At 42.4% G+C, this 27,277-nt stretch overlaps 1 protein-coding gene across 1 annotated transcript in view; it reads left to right on the top strand.

Moving 5' to 3' along the window:
- LOC140376046 (calsyntenin-2-like) overlaps nt 1-27,277 on the top strand; it is a gene marked incomplete at its 5' end in the record, with an annotated part of 269,481 nt that overhangs the window by 136,319 nt on the left and 105,885 nt on the right. The window contains 3 exons of the mRNA XM_072461966.1: nt 17,941-18,126; nt 21,338-21,595; nt 22,671-22,792. Of these exons, the coding sequence (XP_072318067.1) occupies nt 17,941-18,126; nt 21,338-21,595; nt 22,671-22,792 (566 nt within the window). The remainder of the gene's footprint in view (nt 1-17,940; nt 18,127-21,337; nt 21,596-22,670; nt 22,793-27,277) is intronic.

Here is a 27,277-nt window from a genome sequence, read left to right as displayed (position 1 = left end):
TCTGCAGCACAACACATCGGCTACAGTACAAGTAGGATATGTTACAGTAAAAGTAGGATATGTTACAGTAAAAGTAGGATATGTTACAGTACAAGTAGGATATGTTACAGTAAAAGTAGGATATGTTACAGTAAAAGTAGGATATGTTACAGTACAAGTAGGATATGTTACAGTAAAAGTAGTATATGTTACAGTAAAAGTAGTATATGTTACAGTAAAAGTAGGATATGTTACAGTAAATATGTTACAGTAAAAGTAGGATATGGTACAGTAAAAGTAGGATATGTTACAGTAAATATGTTACAGTAAAAGTAGGATATGTTAAGTAGGATATGTTACAGTACAAGTAGGATATGTTACAGTACAAGTCGGATATGTTACAGTGAAAATAGGATATGAAAAGTAGGATATGATACAGTACAAGTAGAATACATTACAGTAAAAGTAGGAGACTGTACAGTAAAAGGAGGAGACGTTACTGTAAAAGGAGGAGACGTTACAGTAAAAGGAGGAGGCGTTACTGTAAAAGGAGGAGATGTTACTGTAAAAGGAGGAGACGTTACAGTAAAAGGAGGAGACTGTACAGTAAAAGGAGGAGACGTTACAGTAAAAGGAGGAGGCGTTACTGTAAAAGGAGGAGATGTTACTGTAAAAGGAGGAGACGTTACAGTAAAAGGAGGAGGCGTTACTGTAAAAGGAGGAGATGTTACTGTAAAAGGAGGAGACGTTACAGTAAAAGGAGGAGGCGTTACTGTAAAAGGAGGAGACGTTACAGTAAAAGTAGGAGACTGTACAGTAAAAGGAGGAGACGTTACTGTAAAAGGAGGAGATGTTACTGTAAAAGGAGGAGACGTTACAGTAAAAGGAGGAGGCGTTACTGTAAAAGGAGGAGACGTTACAGTAAAAGGAGGAGGCGTTACTGTAAAAGGAGGAGATGTTACTGTAAAAGGAGGAGACGTTACAGTAAAAGGAGGAGACTGTACAGTAAAAGGAGGAGACGTTACAGTAAAAGGAGGAGGCGTTACTGTAAAAGGAGGAGATGTTACTGTAAAAGGAGGAGACGTTACAGTAAAAGGAGGAGGCGTTACTGTAAAAGGAGGAGATGTTACTGTAAAAGGAGGAGACGTTACAGTAAAAGGAGGAGGCGTTACTGTAAAAGGAGGAGACGTTACAGTAAAAGTAGGAGACTGTACAGTAAAAGGAGGAGACGTTACTGTAAAAGGAGGATGTCTTGTATGAGAGCAGGAGCAGGAGGTGGCGCAGGAGGAGATGGATGAAAACGATGCCTCATCACGGTGCGGTCTCTGAGGACACGTGTGTCAGAGCAGCTTCATGCATGTTTGAAATGTGTGAGTCTGATTATGCTGACTGAACACGGCCCTTAAGCATTCCATTTGCACACACACACACACACATCAGTATTGGGACTAAACCTGAACCTAAACATGGACTAGAAACTGACCAAAGTCTGTGTCAGGACTGAAAAGCAGGACCAAAACAAGACAAGTACAAACCCAGAAATATAAGCTCAAATCAAGACGGTTTCTATGAGTATACAGCAATATTTGTACGTTTTTGTTTGGCTTCAACGGCGTGGGTTTCAACTTCCTGTTATCTGCGACATTTTGCGGATTTTTCACTATTCAAAAGATTATTATTTTTAGTTTTTAATTATGAATTGCCGTGGGAGATGTACAAATGTTTCAAATGTTTTCGAGCAACATAGTCAAGTTTATTGAAATCCTGTGGAACATTTGAGGGCGTGCTCCGACACCAGAAGAATGACAAACTGGGAGAAAAAGCACGAGTCGAGAAAGTAGCGTTCCATTTAAAAGTCCACACGTCCTCTCCGCCGCGTGTCTCCTCCACTTCACAGCGATGCCATTCCCTTATTCCTCCTCTTTTCCCGTCACACCTCTTCTCTCTCTCGCTCCTTCTGTACTCTCTATTTCTACCCACAATGCCCTGAAGCTTTCATTTGACATCCGCCTTCATGCACGCTCCTCTTTGTAAAACATAGAGCGACATTACTCCAGAGAGTGCGGCGAGAGGCAGGGGGCGCTCCGAGTCATGTCCTAATGTGAGGAGGAACATTCCCTTTAAACGCGTCCGTGACTGAAGCCTGCTTTAGAGCGAGCAGCGTTTTGCATGTTGATTGTGTCGCCGGGTTTCTGAGCGCTCCTGGGTGGTTTCTGCGTCAAGACGGGACTTCAGTGTCTGACGCCGAGAACGCGCTGTGTCGTGCTGAACGTGGCATGGCAGTGGTAGTTGTAATAGTAATGGTAGCTGTTGTACAGATAGTGGTAGTTGTTGTGATGGCAGTGGTAGTTGTTGTGATGGCATTGGTAGTTGTTGTGATGGCAGTGGTAGTTGTTGTGATGCAGTGGTAGTTGTTGTGATGGCACTGGTAGTTGTTGTGATGGCAGTGGTAGTTGTTGTGATGGCACTGGTAGTTGTTGTGATGGCAGTGACAGTTGTTGTGATGCAGTGGTAGTTGTTGTGATGGCAGTGGTAGTTGTTGTGATGGCAGTGGTAGTTGTTGTGATGCAGTGGTAGTTGTTGTGATGGCAGTGGTAGTTGTTGTGATGGCAGTGACAGTTGTTGTGATGCAGTGGTAGTTGTTGTGATGGCAGTGGTAGTTGTTGTGATGGCAGTGGTAGTTGTTGTGATGGCACTGGTAGTTGTTGTGATGGCAGTGACAGTTGTTGTGATGCAGTGGTAGTTGTTGTGATGGCAGTGGTAGTTGTTGTGATGGCAGTGGTAGTTGTTGTGATGGCAGTGGTAGTTGTTGTGATGGCAGTGACAGTTGTTGTGATGGCAGTGGTAGTTGTTGTGATGGCAGTGACAGTTGTTGTGATGCAGTGGTAGTTGTTGTGATGGCAGTGGTAGTTGTTGTGATGGCAGTGGTAGTTGTTGTGATGGCAGTGACAGTTGTTGTGATGCAGTGGTAGTTGGTGTGATGGCAGTGGTAGTTGTTGTGATGGCAGTGGTAGTTGTTGTGATGGCAGTGGTAGTTGTTGTGATGGCAGTGACAGTTGTTGTGATGGCAGTGGTAGTTGTTGTGATGGCAGTGACAGTTGTTGTGATGGCAGTGGTAGTTGTTGTGATGGCAGTGACAGTTGTTGTGATGGCAGTGGTAGTTGTTGTGATGCAGTGGTAGTTGTTGTACTGCCAATGGTAGTTGTTGTGATGGCAGTGACAGTTGTTGTGATGGCAGTGACAGTTGTTGTGATGGCAGTGACAGTTGTTGTGATGCAGTGGTAGGTGTTGTACTGCCAATGGTAGTTGTTGTGATGGCAGTGACAGTTGTTGTGATGGCAGTGACAGTTGTTGTGATGGCAGTGACAGTTGTTGTGATGGCAGTGACAGTTGTTGTGATGGCAGTGACAGTTGTTGTGATGGCAGTGACAGTTGTTGTGATGGCAGTGACAGTTGTTGTGATGGCAGTGGTAGTTGTTGTGATGGCAGTGACAGTTGTTGTGATGGCAGTGACAGTTGTTGTGATGCAGTGGTAGTTGTTGTACTGCCAATGGTAGTTGTTGTGATGGCAGTGGTAGTTGTTGTGATGGCAGTGGTAGTTGTTGTGATGGCAGTGACAGTTGTTGTGATGCAGTGGTAGTTGGTGTGATGGCAGTGGTAGTTGTTGTGATGGCAGTGGTAGTTGTTGTGATGGCAGTGGTAGTTGTTGTGATGGCAGTGACAGTTGTTGTGATGCAGTGGTAGTTGGTGTGATGGCAGTGGTAGTTGTTGTGATGGCAGTGGTAGTTGTTGTGATGGCAGTGGTAGTTGTTGTGATGGCAGTGGTAGTTGTTGTGATGGCAGTGGTAGTTGTTGTGATGGCAGTGACAGTTGTTGTGATGGCAGTGGTAGTTGTTGTGATGGCAGTGACAGTTGTTGTGATGGCAGTGGTAGTTGTTGTGATGGCAGTGACAGTTGTTGTGATGGCAGTGGTAGTTGTTGTGATGGCAGTGACAGTTGTTGTGATGCAGTGGTAGTTGTTGTACTGCCAATGGTAGTTGTTGTGATGGCAGTGACAGTTGTTGTGATGGCAGTGACAGTTGTTGTGATGGCAGTGACAGTTGTTGTGATGGCAGTAACAGTTGTTGTGATGGCAGTGACAGTTGTTGTGATGGCAGTGACAGTTGTTGTGATGGCAGTGGTAGTTGTTGTGATGGCAGTGACAGTTGTTGTGATGGCAGTGACAGTTGTTGTGATGGCAGTGGTAGTTGTTGTGATGGCAGTGACAGTTGTTGTGATGCAGTGGTAGTTGTTGTACTGCCAATGGTAGTTGTTGTGATAGCAGTGGTAGTTGTTGTGATGGCAGTGACAGTTGTTGTGATGGCAGTGGTAGTTGTTGTGATGGCAGTGACAGTTGTTGTGATGCAGTGGTAGTTGTTGTACTGCCAATGGTAGTTGTTGTGATGGCAGTGGTAGTTGTTGTGATGGCAGTGACAGTTGTTGTGATGGCAGTGACAGTTGTTGTGATGCAGTGGTAGTTGTACTGGCAGTGGTAGTTGTTGTAATGGCTGTGTCTATAAGACTATATTCTGCATCTACACCCATCGTTTTGACTTTGCCACCCACTCACAAAGGCTTTGTTTCCGAGACAATTCAGTTCCTTGGCTTAGTCAAACCCTTTCACCATTAAATACTGTACATTTAGTCAGATTTGCCTTCACATAATATCTACATATTGTTACTGCAGCCTAATACAACCCTTAACAGGATCATGTCAAATGCGATTACTCACTTACTCAATTTGCTCGGGAACATCATCCTTGGAGACCTCAGTAACTGCGAAGTCCTACCATAATTATTCTGCTCCTTTTGAGGTACAAGTTTCAATACGTACGTGGGAAGTCTTTTAAAACCTCCCAAGGTTCTGACCGCACATCAGAGAGACACTTTTCACTCCGCGTAATGGTTAGCGCTGAGGGAAATCGGGCTTGTACTCAGCCATGGTTAAACGCTATAATGCCCTGCAGAACAGCTACCCTTTGGACACTTCCACCGACTTACCATATGCTACAAGAATAGATGCGTTTAAAAGTGATGAGAGAAGAGTGAGGTGACATTTTATCCGTCAATCTCTGCATGTTTTTTTTATAACGTATGATTCACGCCGATCTGAAAGGATCAAGGCGAAAAAGATGTACCGCTATCCACCAGGGACAACGGCGAGTCCCCGAGGCAAGAGCTGAACTTTCTCGACTTTCTCAATTCTTTTCCCCCCTCCGCTTTCCGCAGCTGCTAGCGTAGACATAGACCCATTTGTAGTTCATCATGTTTAGCAATGCGTCAAGTGCAAAACAAAGCAATGATTTTTCTTTTGGAAGTAGCTAGATTTGTTGTTTTGAAATGACGTCTCTCGAGTCAAAGATGAACACAAGTATCGTACAAATACAAGGGTTGTTTTAAGGAGCTTGATGAGAGTGACGTGTCCCATTGTAGGGTTTGTAGGATTATAGTCCTGATTTGAAGGAATTTGTGAGGACCTTTCCCAACATTTTGATTAAATTGCCTTATTGCTTTGACCCATGAATATTTAAGTCATGTGCTGCTATTTCTTCTTGAAAAAAGACAAAAATAAACAAAACAAAAATGATTATACAAGACAATTAATAGATTAAGAATTCAAAGTAGAGAAATCAACATGTATTGTCAAAAGTACTGTTTTTAACCTTTCCCCACATGTTTTTTTCCACACGTTTCTAACATTTTTTACACGTTTTTCTACACGTTTATCCACATGTTTCTCCACATTTCTCCGCCTGTCTCACAAACGAGGACGTCTCGGTGGTGTTTCTCATCTTGTCTCTGCAAACCCATCACTCAGGGTCGTTCTGCGCGTCCACAGCCGCTTCCCTCTGACACCGAAAGCGAGTCTGACAGGTTTTTCACCCCTTTTCCCTTTTAGCCCTGTCTTCATCCATAAATCCTCTCGGCGCACCTCCTCCTCGCGTCCGGGAGAGAGGAGGATGGTGAGGGGGTCACGAAGGCTTGATCCGGTGACAAGTCAAGTGAGATACCGGAGGAGAAAGCAAATCAAGACGTGAGAGCCACCAGCAAAATGGACGGAAAGGGAAAGGCGGGTTTTTTACACAAAATCGCACATAAAATTGTAAAAACTACACATTTAATCAGCCTTAATAAAGCATGAACAGTCAAGGATTCATTTAATTAAAGGTTGAATGGACGATTTGTTTGCCCAAATCTGAGTATCATTTCCTCGTGGCGTGGACTGCCGATTAGTCCTGCCACGTATCAATCATAGGATGCACCTACCGCTCACCTGCAGCCTCGTTCTGGCTCGTTCCCCGAGAGCAGCACGTTTCCCTGTGTCTAAGCGCATGGATCTATCATAATATAGTTCCCTCAGTGTACAGAATTAAGACAGAGAAAGACAGTTCGAGCTGACTCAGAAGAGACGAAAATCTGCAGGAGACGAGAAATGCGATCCGTCCCGCTGATAAACAAACGCACGTGTTAGCAGTGAGGCTTTTGTGTGTCTCCGCACAGGAAGGAGGGGAGTGCGCATGCGCACTTCCGCTTGAGTTCTCTAATCGGCGAAAAATCGTCCATTACGCCTTTAAGAATAAGGGTTTGGAGTTATGGTTGAAAGTTGAGTCATTAGATGTCGATGACTAATTAGCGAGGTGGCCCTGGCTTCAATTCACGATTTGCATATTCTCTGTTTAGATGGACCAAATTATTGCACGGTGTCTAAACTACGGCCCAAATGACCAAAGGCTGTACATGTTACTGCAAATCCTCACCTCATCGACAAACATTTTGGTGCAAGACAGACCTGATTGTAGGCGTCGCCAACACTTCAGTCCTGGCATTAATGCTTCGGCTTCCAGTTCTCCACAGAATCCAGTTTTTGCTTGTGGTTTTTAAGTGTCTGGCTCCCTGTTATTTGCGGAAGTGATTTTCCCACCATGTTCCTGCTTGTACCACGTGGTCCTCCTCTCAGCTCCTCCTGGACGTGCCCAGGTCAAAGAAGAAAAGCAGAGGGGACCAAGCTTTCTCTGTGGCTTGAACAGCCTCTGCACTTTAGGTCTGCTAAAACGCTATTTAAATCTTTATCAAAAAACTAAATTTTCTCTCTGGCCTTTTAGTCGTTATTAACTTGTACCGTATTTCTGGACTCGCACCGGAGTATAAGTCGCACCAGCCAAAAAATGCATAATAGAGAAGAAAAAAACATATACAAGTTGCACTGGAGTATAAGTTGCATTTCTTGGGGAAATGTATCACTAAATCACTAAATCCATTAAATTCTTCTTCCTCTGTGTCACTTCTAAACAACTCAACCCAAACTGCGGCGGTAGAGGAGGTGCCGATTCTTCTTCTGTGTTGCTTAGAGCCTAGAGCGCCCTCTTGCGGTTGCCAGTGTGAAAATAACGAACAATATCACTTGTAAGTCACTCTGGAGTATAAGTCGCACCCCGGCCAAACTATGAAAAAAGGTGCGACTTATAGTCCGTAAAATGCGGTATGTTTAATTGATTATTTCTATGTTTTATTGCACTTTTCTGTATATAACTTTGGGCGTTTAAAGTTGTAAGTGCGCTTTATAAATACTCTTTGACATGATTTACGAGTAAAACATCAACTAAATGTAAATATCATCTGAACAGTCCACCAGTCTAAGGCCTGCAGTGAGTTGATAAAAAGTATGTGTGAAAATAGTTTTATTGTGTTAAAAGGACATGACATAACCAAAAGGAAATACTGCTTGTGGCTCAATTTGGATAACTACAATGACTTAAAAGTTTGAGAATATATGGACTTGAAAACAATGCATTTATAATTAAGTAATAGCATCCGTAACGTGACTAGCGCCACGCTCTCCCTGCGGCGGATTCGATAGCGGCCATTTCAGATAATGCCTTTAAAATGTGACGCTCCGGTGGCTAATGCACGTCGTAAATACTGTGGCTCGCGGTAATGGCAGTCGCCGTACGGATTACCGCGCGCTCGTAAATATGCCTCCTCATTCGCTGTAACTGCGTTAGACATAAGTGCCACATAATCACCACGGAGCGATAAACAGGCACAAGTACGTTCGACTGGAGGGAACGAGGACGCGTTTAAGGGAAAGTTTACTGCACTTTCAGGGCAAAGTGAAGGGGAGACGACTCGGGACTGTCCGTACTGTCTCGACGCTGTAGGCGAAAGGCGATACGTGCCGACGTCCATATGATATCAGGACTTCAAAATGTACATGCTAGCGTTTCACTTTTAGAAAAGATAATACGTATTTATGTGGGATTGAAGTCATTTGTTTGCGGCTCTTTTTTGTTTTGCTCGCTCTTTTATTTGCGCTTCAACTCAAACAGAGACCTCAAACACACAGCGATGTCGGGGCTTAATATCGGCGACATTTTCAATATTAGACCGATATCTGGGGGGAAAAAACATCGCCAACGCCATAACGCTTGTGGCTTGGGTTCATCCCTGAACGGAGCGCTACCATAGGCATAGGCATAAGTCCACTTGTGAATCCATTTATATATTAAAAAAATAATTAAAAATACAGATTTCGTGTAGGAAAAAAACAAGTAATGGTGCAAAAGCTTTTTACAGTAGTCTCTTATTAATTTACTATAGTCAGTCACTGCAATTAACAATTATTTAAGTCGACGACTAGACAGCAACCATCACTTTTTGATTAGTCAGATGGTAATTTCTACAATTTTCTTGTACAATGAGATTCTTTTAAGTGGATTTTTAAACAAATAAAGATTGAAATGGGGTGACGAAGGGCTTCCAGATCGTGACTGTTGATTTGAGGAAAATCTTATATTTGTTCCAATTAGACAGTTTGATTCATTGCGTCTTCGCCTTCTTTCCCTGCTCCTATTGGCCGAGCTGAGCCTATCATCTATTCTCACAGCATTATCTTAAGAGTCGAGGCTGCCCCCCCTGGTGAAGAAATGTCACTGCAGCAATAGATTCAGTAGATTCTAAACGTTTCAAAGACTATTCTATAACTCTCGATACCCCACATTCCCCCTCGAGCTTCAGGTGCGGCCGCTGTAATTTGATTCTCCTCTTGTGACACGGGGTCAGCGCCTTGGCGGGGGTCTCCGCACTCTCCATTCCTTTTTCTAACCCGTCTATTTTTGAAGCAACTCCCGTCCGCTCATGTGTGTGTCTCTGTGTCTCTCGTAGACGACCTTGTAGCCGCAGCCTCCTACTTGCGCGCTGTATTTACTGAACGGTGCTCTCTGCGTGTGCGTGGTTTTGAATGGCAGCGTCGGCGCCCCCTGCCTCCCGGTCTTTTAAATACACCTGAATTATTTAGCGCGACTCCGGGAGCAGCTCGACGGTGGCCCTGAAAAAGAAAAAGAGCCGCTGCTTCGTGCATGACAGCAACCTGACACAAAAACACACGCGGGGTTTTTAGGATTCAGGGCGACAGCGAGTGTAAAGAAAGCACAAAACAACAGGAAAACACAGCTCAGTTTTTGACGTGACATGGGCTTTTTCTCAGTGGAGGTCGGTTCAGACAGTTGTGTTTAAGAGTAGGACTTTGAGCTAATGCTTTTCTACCTCCGTTGGACTATCAAAATATTTAAAGATGATATAGTATGCTTTTTGTGGGCCCGTGTTTGTGTTAAGTACCGTATTTTTCGGACTATAAGTCGCACCAGCCAAAAAATGCATAATAGAGAAGATAAAAAATATAGAAGTTGCACTGGAGTATAAGTCGTATTTTTGGGGGAAATTTATTTGATAAAATCCAAGACCAAGAACAGATATTTCATCTTGAAAAACAATTTAAAATAATAACAGATGAGAGAACATGGTGAATAGGTGTACGTATGCTAACATAACACCTTCAGCTACATGACGCACAGACAGAACTGTGGTAAGTGTCTGGTATGTTAACGTAACATATTAACAGTTATTCAGATAACTATAGCATAAAGAACATGCTAACAAGTTCACCAAAGCATCAGTTTTACCCCAAATCACTAAATCCATTGAATTCTTCTTCCTCTGTGTCACGAAATTAAGTGTTTTTTGTTTTGTTTGTTCAATTTATAGCCCAAAAAAAAGACCAAAATGTAAATAACTTAAAATTATTTGACTTAAACTTGAGGAACAATCCCAATAATCATGAATAATCGTTAAATCGCGATATTTTTCCTCACAATAACTGTAACACTAAAATATATTAATATCGTATTATGTCAGTGTAATCCCTCATTCGTCCAGGCGTGTTCCATAGTAGAAAAAGCTTCAGTTGTATCATCTGGACTCAGTTAGAAAAAATTAGACGTTTCGACTCTCATCCAAAAGTCATTGTCAATAAAAGAATTTAGGTCGAGAACTCCGATATTTGTACTATTCTGTGGTAAGTCCAGCCCATTGGGCGGAGCCTTCCTGAAGTGGAAAGAGTTGTTTGTTTCAACAGAAACTTACCCTCTTTGTATCTACCGAGCCTATTCAGACTTTTAATGGGCTATTAGTATCCTCTTTGTCTTGTGAGATCCTGGCTCACCCACCCTGCCACCCACCTAAATTCTTTTATTGACAATGACTCTTGGATGAGAGTCAAAACGTCTAATTTTTCTAACTGAGTCCAGATGACTACAACTGAAGCTTTTTCTACAATATCGTATTAGACATTCTAAAAGGACTATGAATCTGATGTTACACATTTTGCACATGTATATCATCAAAATGACATTGAAGTGATTATATTAAGAGCTTATTTGTAGCATTTTGTATGGATTACGGGCTGCGATACTGTGAACATTCTGACATTGACACAAAATGAGCGGTCGCGGTGCAAACGTGACAGACTTCTACACAGCGCTGTGCAGGTTTTGTTCTTCTCTCTATAAACCGCCGTGTTTACCTATTATCCCATTGTTTGTACCTATTTTCGCCGCTCGCCGTGACAAGCCCGTCAGAACAGGGCTTCACCGGCGCCAACGCAGCCAATTTTCGGCGGGAGAAATGACGAGCAAACGAGCGGCGCTGTCTGTGCGAGAGGTAAACACGGAGCGGGTAATGGGAGCGGTGTGCGACTGACGAGCTCCACCTGAACAGAGATGGACGGAGGACGAGGGAGGACGGTGGGAGGACGGGGCCGCTGTCGAGAGGCCCGCTTCAGTTCATTGTGGTGCAGGCCTACTATACTTCAGTAAAAACCGTGCAGGAGAACTGATTGAATGATTTTAAGTTGTTTTTTCCAGTTTGTCAATTTTGTATTGATTGTGGCTTTGAGTTGACGTTTGCTTTCAACGCCAAGATGTCATGGTTTTGGATCGTTGGGCCTAGTTACTTGCCATATCTGTGGAGAGGAGAGCACGCTCACAACAAGAATGCGTGCTTCTTTTTTTTGTAATTTTTTCTACATAAAACAGACAAACAAACAACCATACAAACTCACATATAACAAATAGAAAATAAACACAACTGGGTGGGACCAGTGAAAACTCAGGATAAGTAAATAATAAAATGTGAAAATAAGGCGGTGTCATCCAAAGCAGCAAGGGGGGAATGTATAAGGTTCTATGTAGGTTCTATGCTACTGCCGCTCAGGGCGGCAGTAGCTCAGTGGTAGAGTACTCGTCTTCAGATCCATTGGCCCACAGGTTGGCGGTACGATCGCGGCTGCCTCAGGTGAATACTGCCGTTGTGTCCTTGGGCAAGACACTTAAACCGACTCGCCACCAGTGTCTGCGAACACTGGTTCCTTGATGTAAAGCGTTTCTTGATTTGAGTGCCTTGACGGTAGAAAAGCGCTAAATAAATGTAACCTACGGAAAGGTGCTGAATTTCATAAGATCTAGTTTACCCTGAGTATGAAATAGACTGAGGAGATGTCTAAAAAGCAGAGTATATTAAAGACAACTGAAACATGTCAAACATGAACAGGTTTGGCCCTCGACCCATTGCACAAGGAAAGAGGTTTGGACACTACTGACCGAGACGGAAGATTAGTGTGCCAGTTTTGGTTTGGAGCGAGTATTCATTCATCCATTTGTTTCCTTCTTTCTTTCTTTCTTTCTTTCCCTCCTTCTTTCCTTTCTTCTTTGCTTTTTTCTTTCTTTCTTTCTTTCTTTCTTTCTTTCCTTCTTTCCTTCTTTCCTTCCTGGGGGTCCAAATGAGAGACAAAAGACTGGACGCTTCTGTAACCACGTCAACTCTTCACACCAACACCTTCTCAGTTAAATCGATCACACACAAGATTTTATTGTTTGGAAAATAGAAAATGAAACTTGCTGTCACCACAAATGCAATCAAATATAATGGTGGAAGACTAACGACGCGTCAGAACAGCAAATGAAAGCCTGTCTTCTTCTCGTGACAGTGTAACGAGCAGCGGCGCTAATCCACAAAGCTAACGGCTCCTGCACAACAATGCACCGTTTCATTAGCCGGCTCTGACATCTCAGACATGCTTTAGTTTGAACTGCTGCAAAACAAAGTGAGACAAAAAACATCATTTCAGACACAAAGTTAAAGCCTCAGAACTGTTTGTTTCTGATTGTTTTCTTGTCACTTCTTTCTTACATTTTACATTGCACTTTGTACCTTTTCTGTCGGACATTCTGCTTGTCCTGACCCTGCCTCAAATGTCCCACGGTAGGGCATTAAACCTATCTATCTGGCAACTATTAATAGCTGTTACTACCGCTAATACTAGTGCTACTACTAATACTACTACTACTACCACTACTACTACTACTACCACTACTACTACTACCGCTACTACTACCGCTACTACTACTAATACTACTACTACTACCACTACTACTACTACTACTACTACTACTACCGCTACTACTACTACTACTACTACTACTACTACTACCGCTACTACTACTACTACTACTACTACTACTACTACTACTACTACTACTACTAATAATAATAATAATAATAATAATAATAATAATAATAATAATAATAATAATAATAATTAATAATACTGCTACTAGGCAAGGCAAGGCAAGTTTATTTGTAGAGCACATTTCATACACAAGGCAATTCAAAGTGCTTCACACAGCAGGAAAAATGCATTCAAATCACAAAGAAATTACAGAAATACAATAAAATTAACTAAATTAAAAATTATCAATCCAACTGATTTTCTAAACTAATAAAATCACAAACAAAAGAGAAGAGTGCAAAGAAAAAATCCTTTCAGCCATATGCGCAGCTAAACAAAACTGTTTTTAGCTTAGATTTGAACATTGCCAGAGTAGAAGCCTGTCTCACATCTTCAGGAAGACTGTTCCAGATTTTAGCTGCATAAAACTGAAACGCAGATTCCCCATGTTTTGTCCTGACTCTGGGCACCAGCAGGAGGCCGGTCCCTGAGGTCCTCAAAATCCGAGATGGTTCATATGGCACTAACATATCCAAGATGTACTTTGGTGCTAGGCCATGCAGAGACTTGTACACAAGCAGAGCTGCTTTAAAGTCTATTTTCTGAGCCACAGGGAGCCAGTGCAGAGACCTGAGAACAGGACTAATGTGCTCATACTTCCTGGTTCTAGTCAGGACCCGAGCAGCAGCGTTCTGGATGTACTGCAGCTGTTTTACAGCTCGTTTGGAGAGACCAGTGAGCAGGCCGTTACAGTAGTCTAATCTACTGGAGACAAACGCGTGGATAAGTCTCTCTAAATCTGGTTTTGACAGTATATTTTTGATTTTGGCAATGTTTTTTAGATGGTAAAAAGCTGCTGATGTTATTGATTTGACGTGCTATTAAAGTTCAAGTCTGAGTCCATTATTACCCCCAGATTTCTAATTTGGTTTGTAGGTTTTAGAGCGAGACTCTGGAGGTGACCGCTAACACTTTCTCTTTGTTTCTGTGGCCAAAAACGATTATTTCAGTCTTGTCTGAGTTCAGCTGGAGAAAGTTGTTTTGCATCCACAAACTGATCTGTTGGATGCAGTGACAGAGTGAATCTACTGGTCCATAGTCACCTGCCGATAGTGAAACATAGATCTGAGTGTCGTCTGCATAATTGTGATAGGACACATTTTCACTGCGTATCAACTGACCCAACGGCAGCATGTAGAGGTTGAACAGAAGGGGACCCAGGACTGACCCTTGGGGCACTCCACAGGTCAGGGTCCTGTGGTCTGAGACACAGCTACCAATTTCAACAAAGTACTTCCTGTCTTCCAGATAGGACCTTAACCAGTTTAGGGCAGTGCCAGTGATGCCCACCCAGTCCTCTAGTCTCTGTAAGAGGATCCCATGATCGACAGTGTCAAAAGCAGCACTCAGATCTAACAGAATTAAGACTGAGGCTTTGCCCGTGTCAGTGTTCAGGCGGATGTCATTTGTCACCTTGACAAGAGCAGTCTCAGTGCTGTGATGAGGTCTAAAACCTGACTGAAAAACATCAAATGAGTTGTTTATTAAGAGGAAATCTGTGAGCTGTTGGTAAACAACCTTTTCAAGGACTTTGCCCCAAAATGGTAGATTAGAGATGGGCCGGTAATGACTCAGTACTGCGGCATCAAGACTGCTCTTCTTTAGGAGAGGCTTTATGACCGCAGTTTTCAAAGACATTGGGAATGTTCCAGATTGAAGCAACATGTTAACTATGTGAGTGAATGGTGCTAACAAACTGTTCAGCACAGACTTTAGAAATCTGGAGGGTAACACATCAAGGCAGCATGTAGATGAACTCAGACTGGTGATGATCTCATGGACAGTTTTGTCAGTTACTGGTGTAAAGTGAGTTAGCTCTAAGTGTCTTGGTGGTTTTAGGGTAATTTTTTGCATTGTGGGATTTATAGCATTTTTAATGCCCTGAACTTTGTCATTAAAGAATAATGCAAACTCATTACACTTGGATGTGGAAATGAGTTCTAACGGCAGCTGAGCTGGAGGGTTTGTTAATCTGTTTACTGTGGCAAACAGGACACGCGAGTTGTTACTGCAGCTTCCAATTATTTCAGAAAAATATCTTTCCCTAGTTCTACATAAGATTAGGTTGTACATGTTCAGCTTTTCTTTGTAAATCTCTTTTTGAACCTGGAGCTTTGACTTGCGCCATTTCCGTTCGGCCCTGCGGCACTCCCTTTTCTGTGCCCTGACCCAATCATCATTTCTCCACGGCGCCTTCTGCTTATTTTTAACCATTTTAGCCTTTACAGGGGCGATGGTGTCCAGAACATTCAAAACACTAGATGTAACAGAGTTCAACAAATCATTTACATTAGAACATGAGACATTTTCAAAGTTTATCATTTCCATAAACAGTGCACCTGTGCCATCACTTATGTGTCTCCTCTGAACAACTGCAGGACCAACCGGAGGTTTGGGAGAAACAGACAGGTCAAAGAAGACACAGAAATGATCAGACAGAGCAACATCGATCACATTAACATTTTAAATATTTACCCCCTTTGTAATTATGAGATCTAGAGTGTGTCCTTTGCTGTTGGTGGGGCCTCTCACATGCTGAGTAAGACTGAAGGTTTCAAGGACAGCATCAAGCTCTTTAGCGTTTCTGTCACAGATATTATCAACATGCACATTGAAATCACCTGTAATGACCAAACCATCAAAGTCTGTACATATGACTGAAAGCATCTCAGTAAAATCATCAATAAAACTTTGGCAGTGCTGGGGAGGCTTGTATAAAACAATGAAGAGAATGGATGGAGACCGTTTTAGCTCCATTTTAAAGGATACATACTCAAATGATGAAAACACCCCAAAAGACAACCTGCGGGTAATTATTTCATCTCTAAAGACCACACAGACTCCACCCCCTTTTTTGTTTTCTCGTGTTTCAGATTCAAACTTAAAGTTGGGTGGAGCAGATTCTATCAGAACTACATTTCCTGTGTTTTTGTCAAGCCATGTTTCAGTTAAAAACATAAAATCAAGATTATTAGAAGAAATAAAATTATTAATTAAGAGAGATTTGTTACATAAGGATCTGACATTTTGCACAGGAAGTTTCAGACTAGTTTCAGTGAGACTGGGCTTTATCTTTTCACAGGGAATATGAATCACATTTCTCAGATTGCGCCTGACTCGCATTTTGTTTTTCCATCTCTGTGATGATGTGACTACAGAAATAGCACTAGGGGGGGCTCTTTTTACATAGGGCCCCGGGTTGGTTTGATTTTTAATGTGACAATAAGTCCCGGCAATGCTGAGACCCAGTGCATCCTAGCTATGGGAGATACCAGGTGAAAGGCGAGGTTGGATGGGTGGTGGGGCTTTTATAGCCAAGGAGAGTTTGGGACCAGGTGAGAGGTGAGGGGGGATGGGTGGTGGGGCTTTTATAGCCAAGGAGAGTTTGGGACCAGGTGAGAGGCGAGGGGGGATGGGTGGTGGGGCTTTTGTTGGTGTAGTCGGCTTGTGCAGGGAAGACATAGCCCTTGCTTTATTGGGCGTGAGTGGAGCCATCTTAATGCCTGATTTGATCAGACTTTCAAAATGGCTGGGAAGGCCCATGGGTGAGAGTGGAGATGAGAAGGAGACTGATGAATCTTTAGTGGGAGTAGATGTTGCAGGGGGAACCCAGGGCTGGTGTGAAGGCAGGGGCGATGACAGGGATGTTGTTGGGCTTGTCACAGATGGGTCCAAGGCCTTTGAAGATTGTTCCTTTGCTGGAGGCGGTGGAGGTGAATGCGGAGCAGCTGGAGCTGAATCCTTTGCTGGTGGTGGTGGAGCAGCTGCTGATGAATCCTTTGGTGGAGGCTGAGGTTGTGGTGCTTTTGATGTTGAAACATTGGCTCGGTCTCTGGCTGATGAAGCCGGCTAAACTTGTTTATCCTCCTGTCGATGTTTGGAAGAGGTCCACTTATGAATGTTTTGATTTCCATTTTATCAAGCACGTCGAATAACTTCAAGAAGTCTTTTTTTCAAAACTTCAGTCTGTTCCCGCCGCATGTCCACTGCACCCACGTGCACAATCAGCTGTTTAGCTCCTCCATGCTTAGCCATAATATTTGGAAGGAGTGACGTTATCTCAGAAACAGTGGCGCTTGGAAAAGAATGTGTGTTTATCTTTTCATGCGTCACGTGACTTATCGCGCCGTCCCCAACTAAAACAATCTACGTGACCTTGGCTCCTGGCACAGATCCTCCTCGCTGTATTTTGGCCACGTCATCTTTCCTTTTTTCATTTAATTCCATCTCTGAAAGTGGTAAAAATCTGTTGGTGAGCTGTATTTTAGGCGACTCACGTTATCTACTACTACTGCTACTGCTACTACTACTACTACTACCACTACTACCACTACTACTACTACTAATACTACTACTACTACCACCACCACCACCACCACCACCACCACCACTACTACTACTACTACTACTACTACTACTACTACTACTACTGCTACTGCTACTGCTACTGCTACTGCTACTGCTACTGCTACTGCTACTGCTACTGCTACTACTACTACTACTTGTACTACAAGTGTTTTTAATTGCTAAAAATAAATATGTTACTACTGCTACTACTACTACTACTACTACTACTGATATTGCTATTGCTTTTGCTACTGCTACTGCAATTACTACTAATATTACTACTTCAACCACTACTACTAATACTACTACTACTACTGTGAGCTGCATCTCTCCAAACTGTAGATGAAATGGTTTAATGCCATTATGGGGAACATTCAAGGTAAAGAAAGAGCATCTCCATGGAGACCAGCAGATTAGCAGACACCCCCGGAAAAGTTACACACTGCAGCTTTATCGTTAAGAAAATTACTGGTAACAAGGAACGGGAGATTACGGAAGAGAAGATGCAACTGTTGTCATTCTCAGAGTGGCGCAATCGAAAGGAAAACTGTGCAAATTAAACAAAAACACACAACAAGCCGCAAAATAGTGTCATATTTGAGGAGGTTCTGAGAATACTACATGCTGCCACGGAAACGTCACACTAAACTCGCTCTGTCCTTGTGCACCCTCAGGTTGGAGTAAGAGAGTGGATTACGAGCCGGGGACGGGCAGTAAGCAGCTGTTTCCCAAGATGCACCTGGAGACGTGCGGGGGGCCCCTGTCGTCGGTGAGGACCACCGTGGAGCTCCAGACAAGCCACATCGGGAAAGGCTGTGATCGAGAGACCTACTCCGAGAAGTCCCTCCAGAAACTCTGTGGTAAGTGTCGCTACTGCTACTGCTACTGCTAAAAGTACCACTTTTACTGCTACTGCTAAAAGTACCACTGTTACTGCTACTGCTAAAAGTACCACTGCTACTGCTACTGCTAAAAGTACCACTGTTACTGCTACTGCTAAAAGTACCACTGTTATTGCTACTGCTACTGCTAAAAGTTCCACTGTTACTGCAACTGCTAAAAGTACCACTGCTACTGCTACTGTTACTGTTACTGCTACTGCTACTGCTACTGTTACTGTTACTGCTACTGCTACTGCTACTGTTACTGCTACTGCTACTGTTACTGCTACTGCTACTGCTAAAAGTACCACTGCTACTGCTACTGCTACTGTTACTGCTACTGCTACTGCTGCTACTTTTACTATTACTACTAATACGACTGCTACTGCTACTACAACTACTACTGCTACTGCTACTACTTTTACTACTACTACTACTGCTACTGCTGCTACTACTACTGCTTCTACTTTTACTACTTCTACTACAACTGCTACGACTGCTACTTCAACTACTGCTATTGCTTCTACTGCTGCTACTTTTACAACTACTACTGCTACAACTGCTACTACTACTGCTACTACTACTACTACTGAAGTACTACAGGGCGTTCCCATGTGGCCTTCACCCGCCCGTCTCCTCTGAATACCAGCCATCGCCCCCTGGCTCCCTCGGCTCGCTGCGCGTGCAGATTCACCTCATAATGGTTTTCTGATAGGGACAGAATCAAGTGTAATTGCCTTTTTAAAGCACAATCAATTCCAGATAATGTACAAAGACATCAACAGAAGGCGCCGCTCCAGGTCCATGCGCGTAATTCACTCCGGGGATAATCACTGTAGTCGATGCAGGGGAAATTATATGTTTTCAATAAATATAGTACTACTTTTATATTTTATAACTTAAAGAAATGGTTTATGGGCTGAGCAAATTAAAGCTCCAAGTGGAAAAAAAACGGGAAAACATTTCAGTTATTGTTGAAGGAGCACTAAAATAGCTGTGTTTTCCTGAATAAATACATCACAAAGGTCAAATTGTCACCTATTACAAATGCGTTAATAACATGCATTTTAAATAGTTTTATTTTTTCTATCTTGATTTAACCAGGAAGTGCCATTGAGATTCAACACAATCAACCCAGTACAGAAAGTTACATAATATTACATTATAACCCTAACACTAACAACTAACCCAGACTACACATTCCTACTTTATGACCTAAAACAATTCAAAATATTTTGCCCTTTTGGAACTTTTTAATATATATACATATTTTTTACAGTACGCTTTTACCGCGATTTGTGATTGAAAAGGAGGAGCTTGGATCTATTCCCAGCTCTACCCATCTGTCACTTTAGTTATACTTTTAGTCATCACAGATCAAGCCATTTTTGGTTTATCTTTATTTTTCTGCAGCCATATTGTGACATTCATTCACAGTACTCGACCATAAAATCTTGTGTTTCCTGATGTTGCTCCTGACCTTAACCTCGTCCCTCTTCAACGCAGTAGCAGAGGTTTTACAAAGCAGATTACTACACGAGCCAAAGCCATAAACCACTGATAAATATGAGCTGTAAAATGCCCATCCTCCACCATTTTAGGCCTGTCACTGCAGCAAAAAGCCCCCATAGAACATGTCTTCACATCCGCAGCGTCTCGTGTTCGATTCGGCGTCGGCTCCGTGTCGATCGCGAGCAGTGACTAACGTGTCCATACCCCTGAAAGTCGAGATTCGTTTACCTCCGATCGATACCCACATCCGCTGTCCATTTCAACCCATTGATTACGTATTAGGCCCTGCCATCTGCCGCTCTCTGAAGTAATCATAGCCAAGGTTAGGCCACTTTACCCTGAGTACGGGAGGAGATTGGTATTGACATGCGTAACCCGTCGCCAATGGGCAGTTCATGCGATGGCACAACATACAGGAATGAAGGATGCGCGGGATCGTTGGGAAGCAATTGCAGCTGAATTGGCGATATTATCCAGATGCTGCGGTTGATTCTTGTTTTAGCTCTTTGTGAGGCTACATTGACCTACATTGGGACTAAACCTAGAACTTGGCTCGAATTGGAACCAGACCAAACAAACCAGGACTAAACCAGGACGTGAACAAGTGTGAATGCTTCGTGCCGTGCAATTGTGTTTGTCAAGTTCATTCACCTTCACCAGACTCATTCAGATTCCCTCAATGTGTGTATTTCAACCGCTTCGTTTTTCGGTGTAAAATCATGTGTGTCTTGGTGGTTTTTGCATGTAAACAGCTCGGGTATCCAAAAGTAGTTAGTAGTAGTAGTAGTAGTAGTAAAGCTTTGAAAATACTGTAAATATAACTGTACTATATAGTAAAACTCCAACGGCACCACTAATAACGCTTTTGTCTTTAAAGTCCTCACAACACATTAGACTTTTCACTTTTCAGTAAAACAAATGGAATACGATTATATTTAAGATTATACAAAAAAACATTTTGCCTGTTTTTCTCCAATGTGGCCATTTTGGTTACGTTCATAATGTCACTTGACATGGCCAGAAAATATGACATAGATCGAGGTAATGCCACACCTGTTACTTAGCAACCAGATTGTAAAGAGACAAAATCCATTTATATCATACAAAAGTTATGATTAGACAAATAATTACACCTGAAAACACCTTTATTTTGTCGTCAAAAGTTGTAAGTTGCGTGCATTTGTGATGGAATGTCGCACAGAGGTGAAGGTATTCTGTTGTCGACCTCAGCTCTACTTCCTGGTTTATTGAGTGTTTTTAGTTTGTTTTTTTCTCTCTTTCTCTCTCTATGTATAGCGTTAAGCACATACATTGAAAGACGTACAACCACGCTAGGTGGCGGTAATGTAACACTTTATTTATACCAACCGCCATTAAACACCAAAGAAGAAGAAGAAGAAGCTCTACTTCCTGTAATTTTCAACTCCTATTTGTCAAATTTTCTTAACAAACTGCTACTCGATCAAATCATAATTAGAGAAAACATGAGAGCCTGTCATGTGGACCTTAAGTGTTACTCAAACAGACATGAATCCCTTTGAAATTAACTTTGAGTACGTAAATCAGACTGAAAATTATTTTTTAAATTGATGGTTCAGGTTCAGGTTGGACATTTCTGAAAAGATATTCCTGCTCCGCGTGTTCCTTCTCACCTCTGCTCCTTTTGTCTCGACCTCAGGCGCCTCCTCGGGCAGCACGGACCTCCTCCCGGCTCCCAGCGGCGCCACCAACTGGACGCTGTCGTTGGTGACGGACAGCGGCAGAGACAGCGACCTCATCTTCCGGTTCGACGGGCGCCAGGCGGCGAAAGTGCCCGACTGGGTGGTGCCGCAGAACCTCACGGACCAGTTCACCATCGCCACCTGGATGAAGCACGGCCCCAGTCCGGGACTCCGGGCCGAGAAGGAGACGCTGCTGTGCAACTCCGACAAGACCGGTCTGTATGGCACCGGGGGGTGGTGGTGTAAAGGGGAGGAGTCGCACGCCATAAAGAATAGAACAAAAAACTCACTTTGAATACAGGAAATCCTAAAAAGTCAAACACAACAGTGCAATTTATGACAAAAGGACATTAGGCAAAACTGTTCAAACACTGACAAATGATGTTCCTGGTCCTGGCATAGCAGATATGAGCGTATATGTCATGTTTAGAGTCTTGTACGGAATCTAAATGATGCGTTTTAGTCAAAGTGTCATCGTTTACAGAAAAGGTTTGGAGCGTCGTGCATAATACAAGAGCTGGAGACATAGACAAAACAGCATCACTCATTTGCATAAACAATATATTTTTTAATTACATCTCCTTGTTCTGTTGCTGCTTTAGGGACACATGCAGCTACTGGCCATTTCTTTTTCAGTTTGACAGAAAGAGTTTTAATAACCACCGTAACTCGGCAGGTTTTATTTCTCTAAACTTCCTGGATGAGCGCTCTGATTGGACGGTTTACTTCCTTTATGAAGTAACTCTTTAGTTTATACTTTATACAGTTCACTGAGACTAATTAATTTAATGTCGATAGATTTATCATTTTGATGTCAAGCAAATCGATAAATTAATAAGAATTAAAGTATTTATTTATTTACTTTATAGATATAATAAAATAATAATAACTAGTAATATTATTATTTTTTGTTATTACTACATCATTATTATTAGTCAGTTATAAGTCAATTAAAAAACACTTTAAAGTGATGTTAAAAAGAACTTTCAATGGTAATTAACTTCAAATACTCAAAAATAAACTGAATTGTGATAAATAGTGACGGTGTGGTGTAGACATACTCGCCTCTCCACAGATCTGACCTGCAACTGCCTCCATGAGGAGAGACAAGTTTCATAACGAACATCCCAAGCATCGCAGAGGAACGAGCTTGTGGCGGACAATAAAAGTTGCACAGTGCGCCTTTAACCCTCTGACTCTCTGCTTCCATGTTCGACAGCACATCACCGCTCAAGCTCTGACACGTTCTTCTTCTTCTTCTTCTTCTTCTTCTTCTTCGGTTCTCTGCAGAAATGAACCGTCACCACTACTCCCTGTACGTCCACAACTGTCGCCTGGTGTTTCTGCTGAGGAGAGACTTCAGCCGCGCAGACTCTTTCAGACCGGCCGAGTTCCACTGGAAACTCGAACAGGTAAAGGCTAAACTACACGCTCCCTCGCACTGTTGAACCCGTGAGAGCATCCTCCATCGTTGGCCCGCTTTTTATTCCATTGCTTTTTTGACCCAGCTTTACTGAAAACTAGATAGTTCATTGTTGCTGATGTGTTGATGTGAGAATGACTGGAATGTTCCACAAGTTACAGATGTCATTTGAAACTTAAAGCTCCCCCTACAGGTTGGGCGACTCATTGAACTAAAATGCAGTTAAGATAAATACATTTTCAATTTTGCTAAAAATTGCAAAAATGTCATCACTGAATCATTTTTTAGGTTTATAATTTTACTTCCTGGTTGTAATTGATGACATCACACTAGGAACCTTTTCTACCATCTCCGGGGAGACGGGAACGTTAAGTAGTGCACGTTTAAAGTCCACCGATGGGACTGTAGCGGGCTCATTTCTCACACGATTGCCAAGACACGTCATCTTTCGTGGTCGCACTGACGGTTCAAATCGTTGTGTCGGACATTGCTTCAAGTGCCTATGACATGTTTTACGATTTTCTCATTTTGACTTAATTTGGTGTATTTATACCTGTTGTAAATATGAATGATATTTTTACACCAATCAAGCAGGTATTTGTGGAGAAAATGTAAAAAAAATCTGTAGAAAATTACAGGAAGGGACATCACACCAGGGACACTCATTCCAAAGTTTATGCATATTTTACACCAAAACAATATTTTTTCTAACATTTAACATAAATTCAACAAAATAAAGTCGCTTTCATATATTTTAATTTGTCAAATAAAATAAATAGTGACATTAGATGAGTTTTGGTCCAGTGTTTAGCGGGACATTTCCTATGATGTCATCAATTACAAAAAGGAAGTGAAATTCTAAACCTAAAAAATTTGCTATTCTGTGATAACATTTTGAAAAATGTTTGACTAAAATCAAAATATATTTATTTACTGCATTTTAGTTCAATGAGTCGTCCGACCTGTAGGAGGCACGTTTCCTAATCACCGTTTTGCTGTTTGAAGCTGCTACGAGTTCAAAGGCACCAGAAGGACGAGACTATATACTTCATGTGCGACCTCACCTATTAAAAGCGCGCCGTTCGTTTTCCCCGTCTTGGACCTCAGCTGTCCGTCGAACAGTTCTCGGGGTCACTGGTGCAGACAGGTGACCGCGACCCGGACCCCCTCTGCCCCTCTCCCGCTCACCCAGACAGAAGCGCTGATTTGGGGGCGCGCGCCACAGCTGAGCCCTGGCCCCGGAGGCAGCGCTCGGGAGTAATTTAATCAGACGAGTCAGTGAGTTTGATTGGAGCGGAGTACAGGGGCGTCCATTGTCATTTTCACTGCACACGGACCGCCGGAGCAAAGGAATTTATGTCGTTACACCATTTTGGATTTGTTCTATGTCAGCTTTAGTATCTTATAGTTGTCAGGTAAGGTTTCATTGTCCCTAATGAGCCTTTAAAATAGTATGTCCTAAAAATATAATGTTCTAAATTGATTTGACATGAGGCAAAATGACGTAGACTATTATATATTTCAATCGATAACTGACATCAGATCAAAATTTAATAAATCTAAATGTTCAACGATTTTGAATTTGAATTTAGCGACAGGGTCCCGACAGGGTCCCCGGTCTATACAAGCAAATAAAAAAAAAGTAGGAAATCAACTATATAGTCGTTTAAATGTACTGCTGTAAATCAGTATAAAGTAAGTAAGTAAGTAAGTAAGTCAATTTTATTTGTACAGCACCTTTCACAGACAGAAGTCACAAAGTGCTTCACAAAAACACAGAATAAAACAATAAAAACACAAAAAACTTACAGTGAGCAATAAACATTCAACAATATACTGTCGAATCAGTCCCTAAAGCAAATGTAATTAAAAGGCTCGACTAAATAAATAGGTTTGGAGCTGACCCTTAAAAGCAACAACCAGTGACCTGGGACTCTGTTGTTGCTGGGAGCAACAGTCTGGAAGGATCTATCTCCTCTGGTCCAAAAAACGAGTGCGAGGAACCAACAGCAATTTCTAATCCAAAAACCTCAGTGAGTGAGGGGGATTGTACAGTGTGATCAGATCGCTGATGTACAGAGGCACCTGACCAATGTTCCCTCTATTTTTTACGTGTCTGGGCAAACACACAAGCTCTCTGGGCACACTGAGGACCACTGTGAGCAACATCAGATGTGCCCCCTGTGGCCACACAGCAGTATCACACGGTATGCCTGTTCAAAACCTGTCATCATAGCAAGTTACATTAAGAGACTCACATTACAGCAGCAATTTTCATTAGTTTACTTTTATTACAAGCAATTTGGCCCAAAATAAAAAACTCATGTCGTTCATGAGATGTATATTTTGTTATATACAGAGTCCTGCTTTGGCCTGGCTGTGGTCCAGTTGTGGAACAAATGAGACATATTTAAACCTTTCAGACATAACATTTTGTTCACATTAAAACATCCATGTGCTGTAGCTTGTGATACAGTGTCAATTCCTGTAACTCTTTGTCTGTAAAATATCTAATCACAGCGTTTTTTTATTAGCATTTCTTCTACCCATAAATTATCTACTAGTAACAGCATGTAATAATTAATATCCATAAATATAAAATCTTAATAAATGTCACTGGAATATGCACACATTTTGACTTTAATGTTACATTTTTGCACTTCTGTCCTTCTGTCACGTCTCCAGTGGTTGGACACGTTGTCCATGTTGATGCTTCGTCTGCTTCTTGCTTTGACTTTATGTTCATCAGCTGCTCCAAATGTGCCACTTCAAGACCATTTCTGGATTATATGATTCATGAAACTAACAGGTCCGCACCTGTCATAAACGCAGGTGCCCATGTTGTAACATGAGATATTTACACAGAAATAAACGCAGTAGTGATGAGTCTTTTGAACCGGGGGTCTCGTGGCGCACGCGGTGCACCCCGCGGTCCGCTTTAGTCCTGCTTTAGACCCGCTTCAGAACAAATCACAGCTGTCTCCAGTGTCCCCTCTGTCCTTGATGACTCTGTGTGAGCTGATTTACCTGTGTCTTCACATCTGGTTCATCTGCTCCTGAGCGCGTACTTATTGAGTGAGTGTTACGTTGTGACATGAGATATTTACACAGAAAATGGTCCAGATAATGATGCACATGTGTCTTTTGACTCGTGAGTCAGGTCTGGCCAAGAAAGTCTCATTTACACAATAGTGACACGCCAGTGTCTATTGAACTTGCCCGCGGTCCGCGCTGCGCCTCGGGACTAATAAGACAAATTTCTCAGTGAATATGATTCTGATTGTAATAAAACACACAGCGTTTTGAAACTAAAAATATAAGTCTTATACAAGAGTCTTCTACAGTGTGTCAAACGCTTGGGCTTACTGCTTGATTGGCCCCGGTGGCCGAATTTAATTTTCTGCGCGCCATAGATTTTCTTGTGCACGCACTATGTGCGAGCAGTGCGCAATTGCGCAGGCGCGCAGCTTAGAGGGAAAAGTGGACCTGACCATCCAAAGCTCTGAATGTCAGGACTGTATTTTAAACTGTATCCGGTAAGAGACCAGCAGCCAGTGAAGGGCTTTGAGAATGGGTGAAATGTGGGCCCTTCTATTTGTGCGAGTCAAGATCCTCGCTGAAGAGTTCTGGACCAGCTGCAGACGAGAGAGCTCCTTCTTGTTTAGACAGGAAAACAAACTGTTACAATAGTCTAAGCGTGAAGAGACAAAAGCATGAATTATAAGTTCCAGATCATTTTGAGACACCATTTTCCTGAGTTTAGAGATTTTCCTCAACTGAACGAAACAGTTCTTCGTCAACAGCTGGAGTGGAGCTCTAAAGACATGTCTTTGTCAAAGACAACACCCAAGTTTCTAAGACTTGGTTTAGCAGTCTGGCCTAAAACACCCAAGTACTGGTTTATCCCTGGAATGACATCATCAGGGGCAATAATCAGTGTATCTGTTTCGTCTGCATTTAGCTGCAACGAGTTTTGACTCAGCCATTGTTTTATTTGCACTAAACAACTGACCAAGGAGTTCAGCTTCTGGATCTCAGAAGGTTTAAAAGAGCAATATAGCTGAATATCGTCAGCGAACAGGTGATAGGACACATCACTAAACTCTTTAATGATCATTCCCGGGGGGATTATATAAAGCAAAAATAAGACAGGGCCCAAAACGGAGCCCTGAGAACTCCACACAACAGATCAGCTGAATCAGACATTATTTGGTTTCCAGCGACACTAAAACTCCGACCGGATAAATATGAGGAAAACCAATGAAGAACTGACCCTGTTTAACATGATATGATGGTTGACAGTGTCAAAGGCTGCAGACAGATCCAGCAGAACTAGAACAGTGCATTTTGCAGATTCAGCAGACATCATAATGTCACTGGACACTTTTAGCAATGCGGTTTCCGTAGAATGATGTTTGCGCAAACCAGATTGAAAAGAGTCGTGAATGTTTGACTGTTCAAGGAAATCTGACAA

This window comes from Eucyclogobius newberryi, unplaced genomic scaffold (assembly GCF_026437365.1).
Source record: "Eucyclogobius newberryi isolate DKJ021-1_F unplaced genomic scaffold, fEucNew1.0.hap1 SCAF_10, whole genome shotgun sequence".
NCBI lineage: Eukaryota > Metazoa > Chordata > Actinopteri > Gobiiformes > Gobiidae > Eucyclogobius > Eucyclogobius newberryi.
The sequence above is the reverse complement of the archived record's forward strand: the minus strand, read 5'-3'. Positions and strand labels throughout refer to the sequence as shown.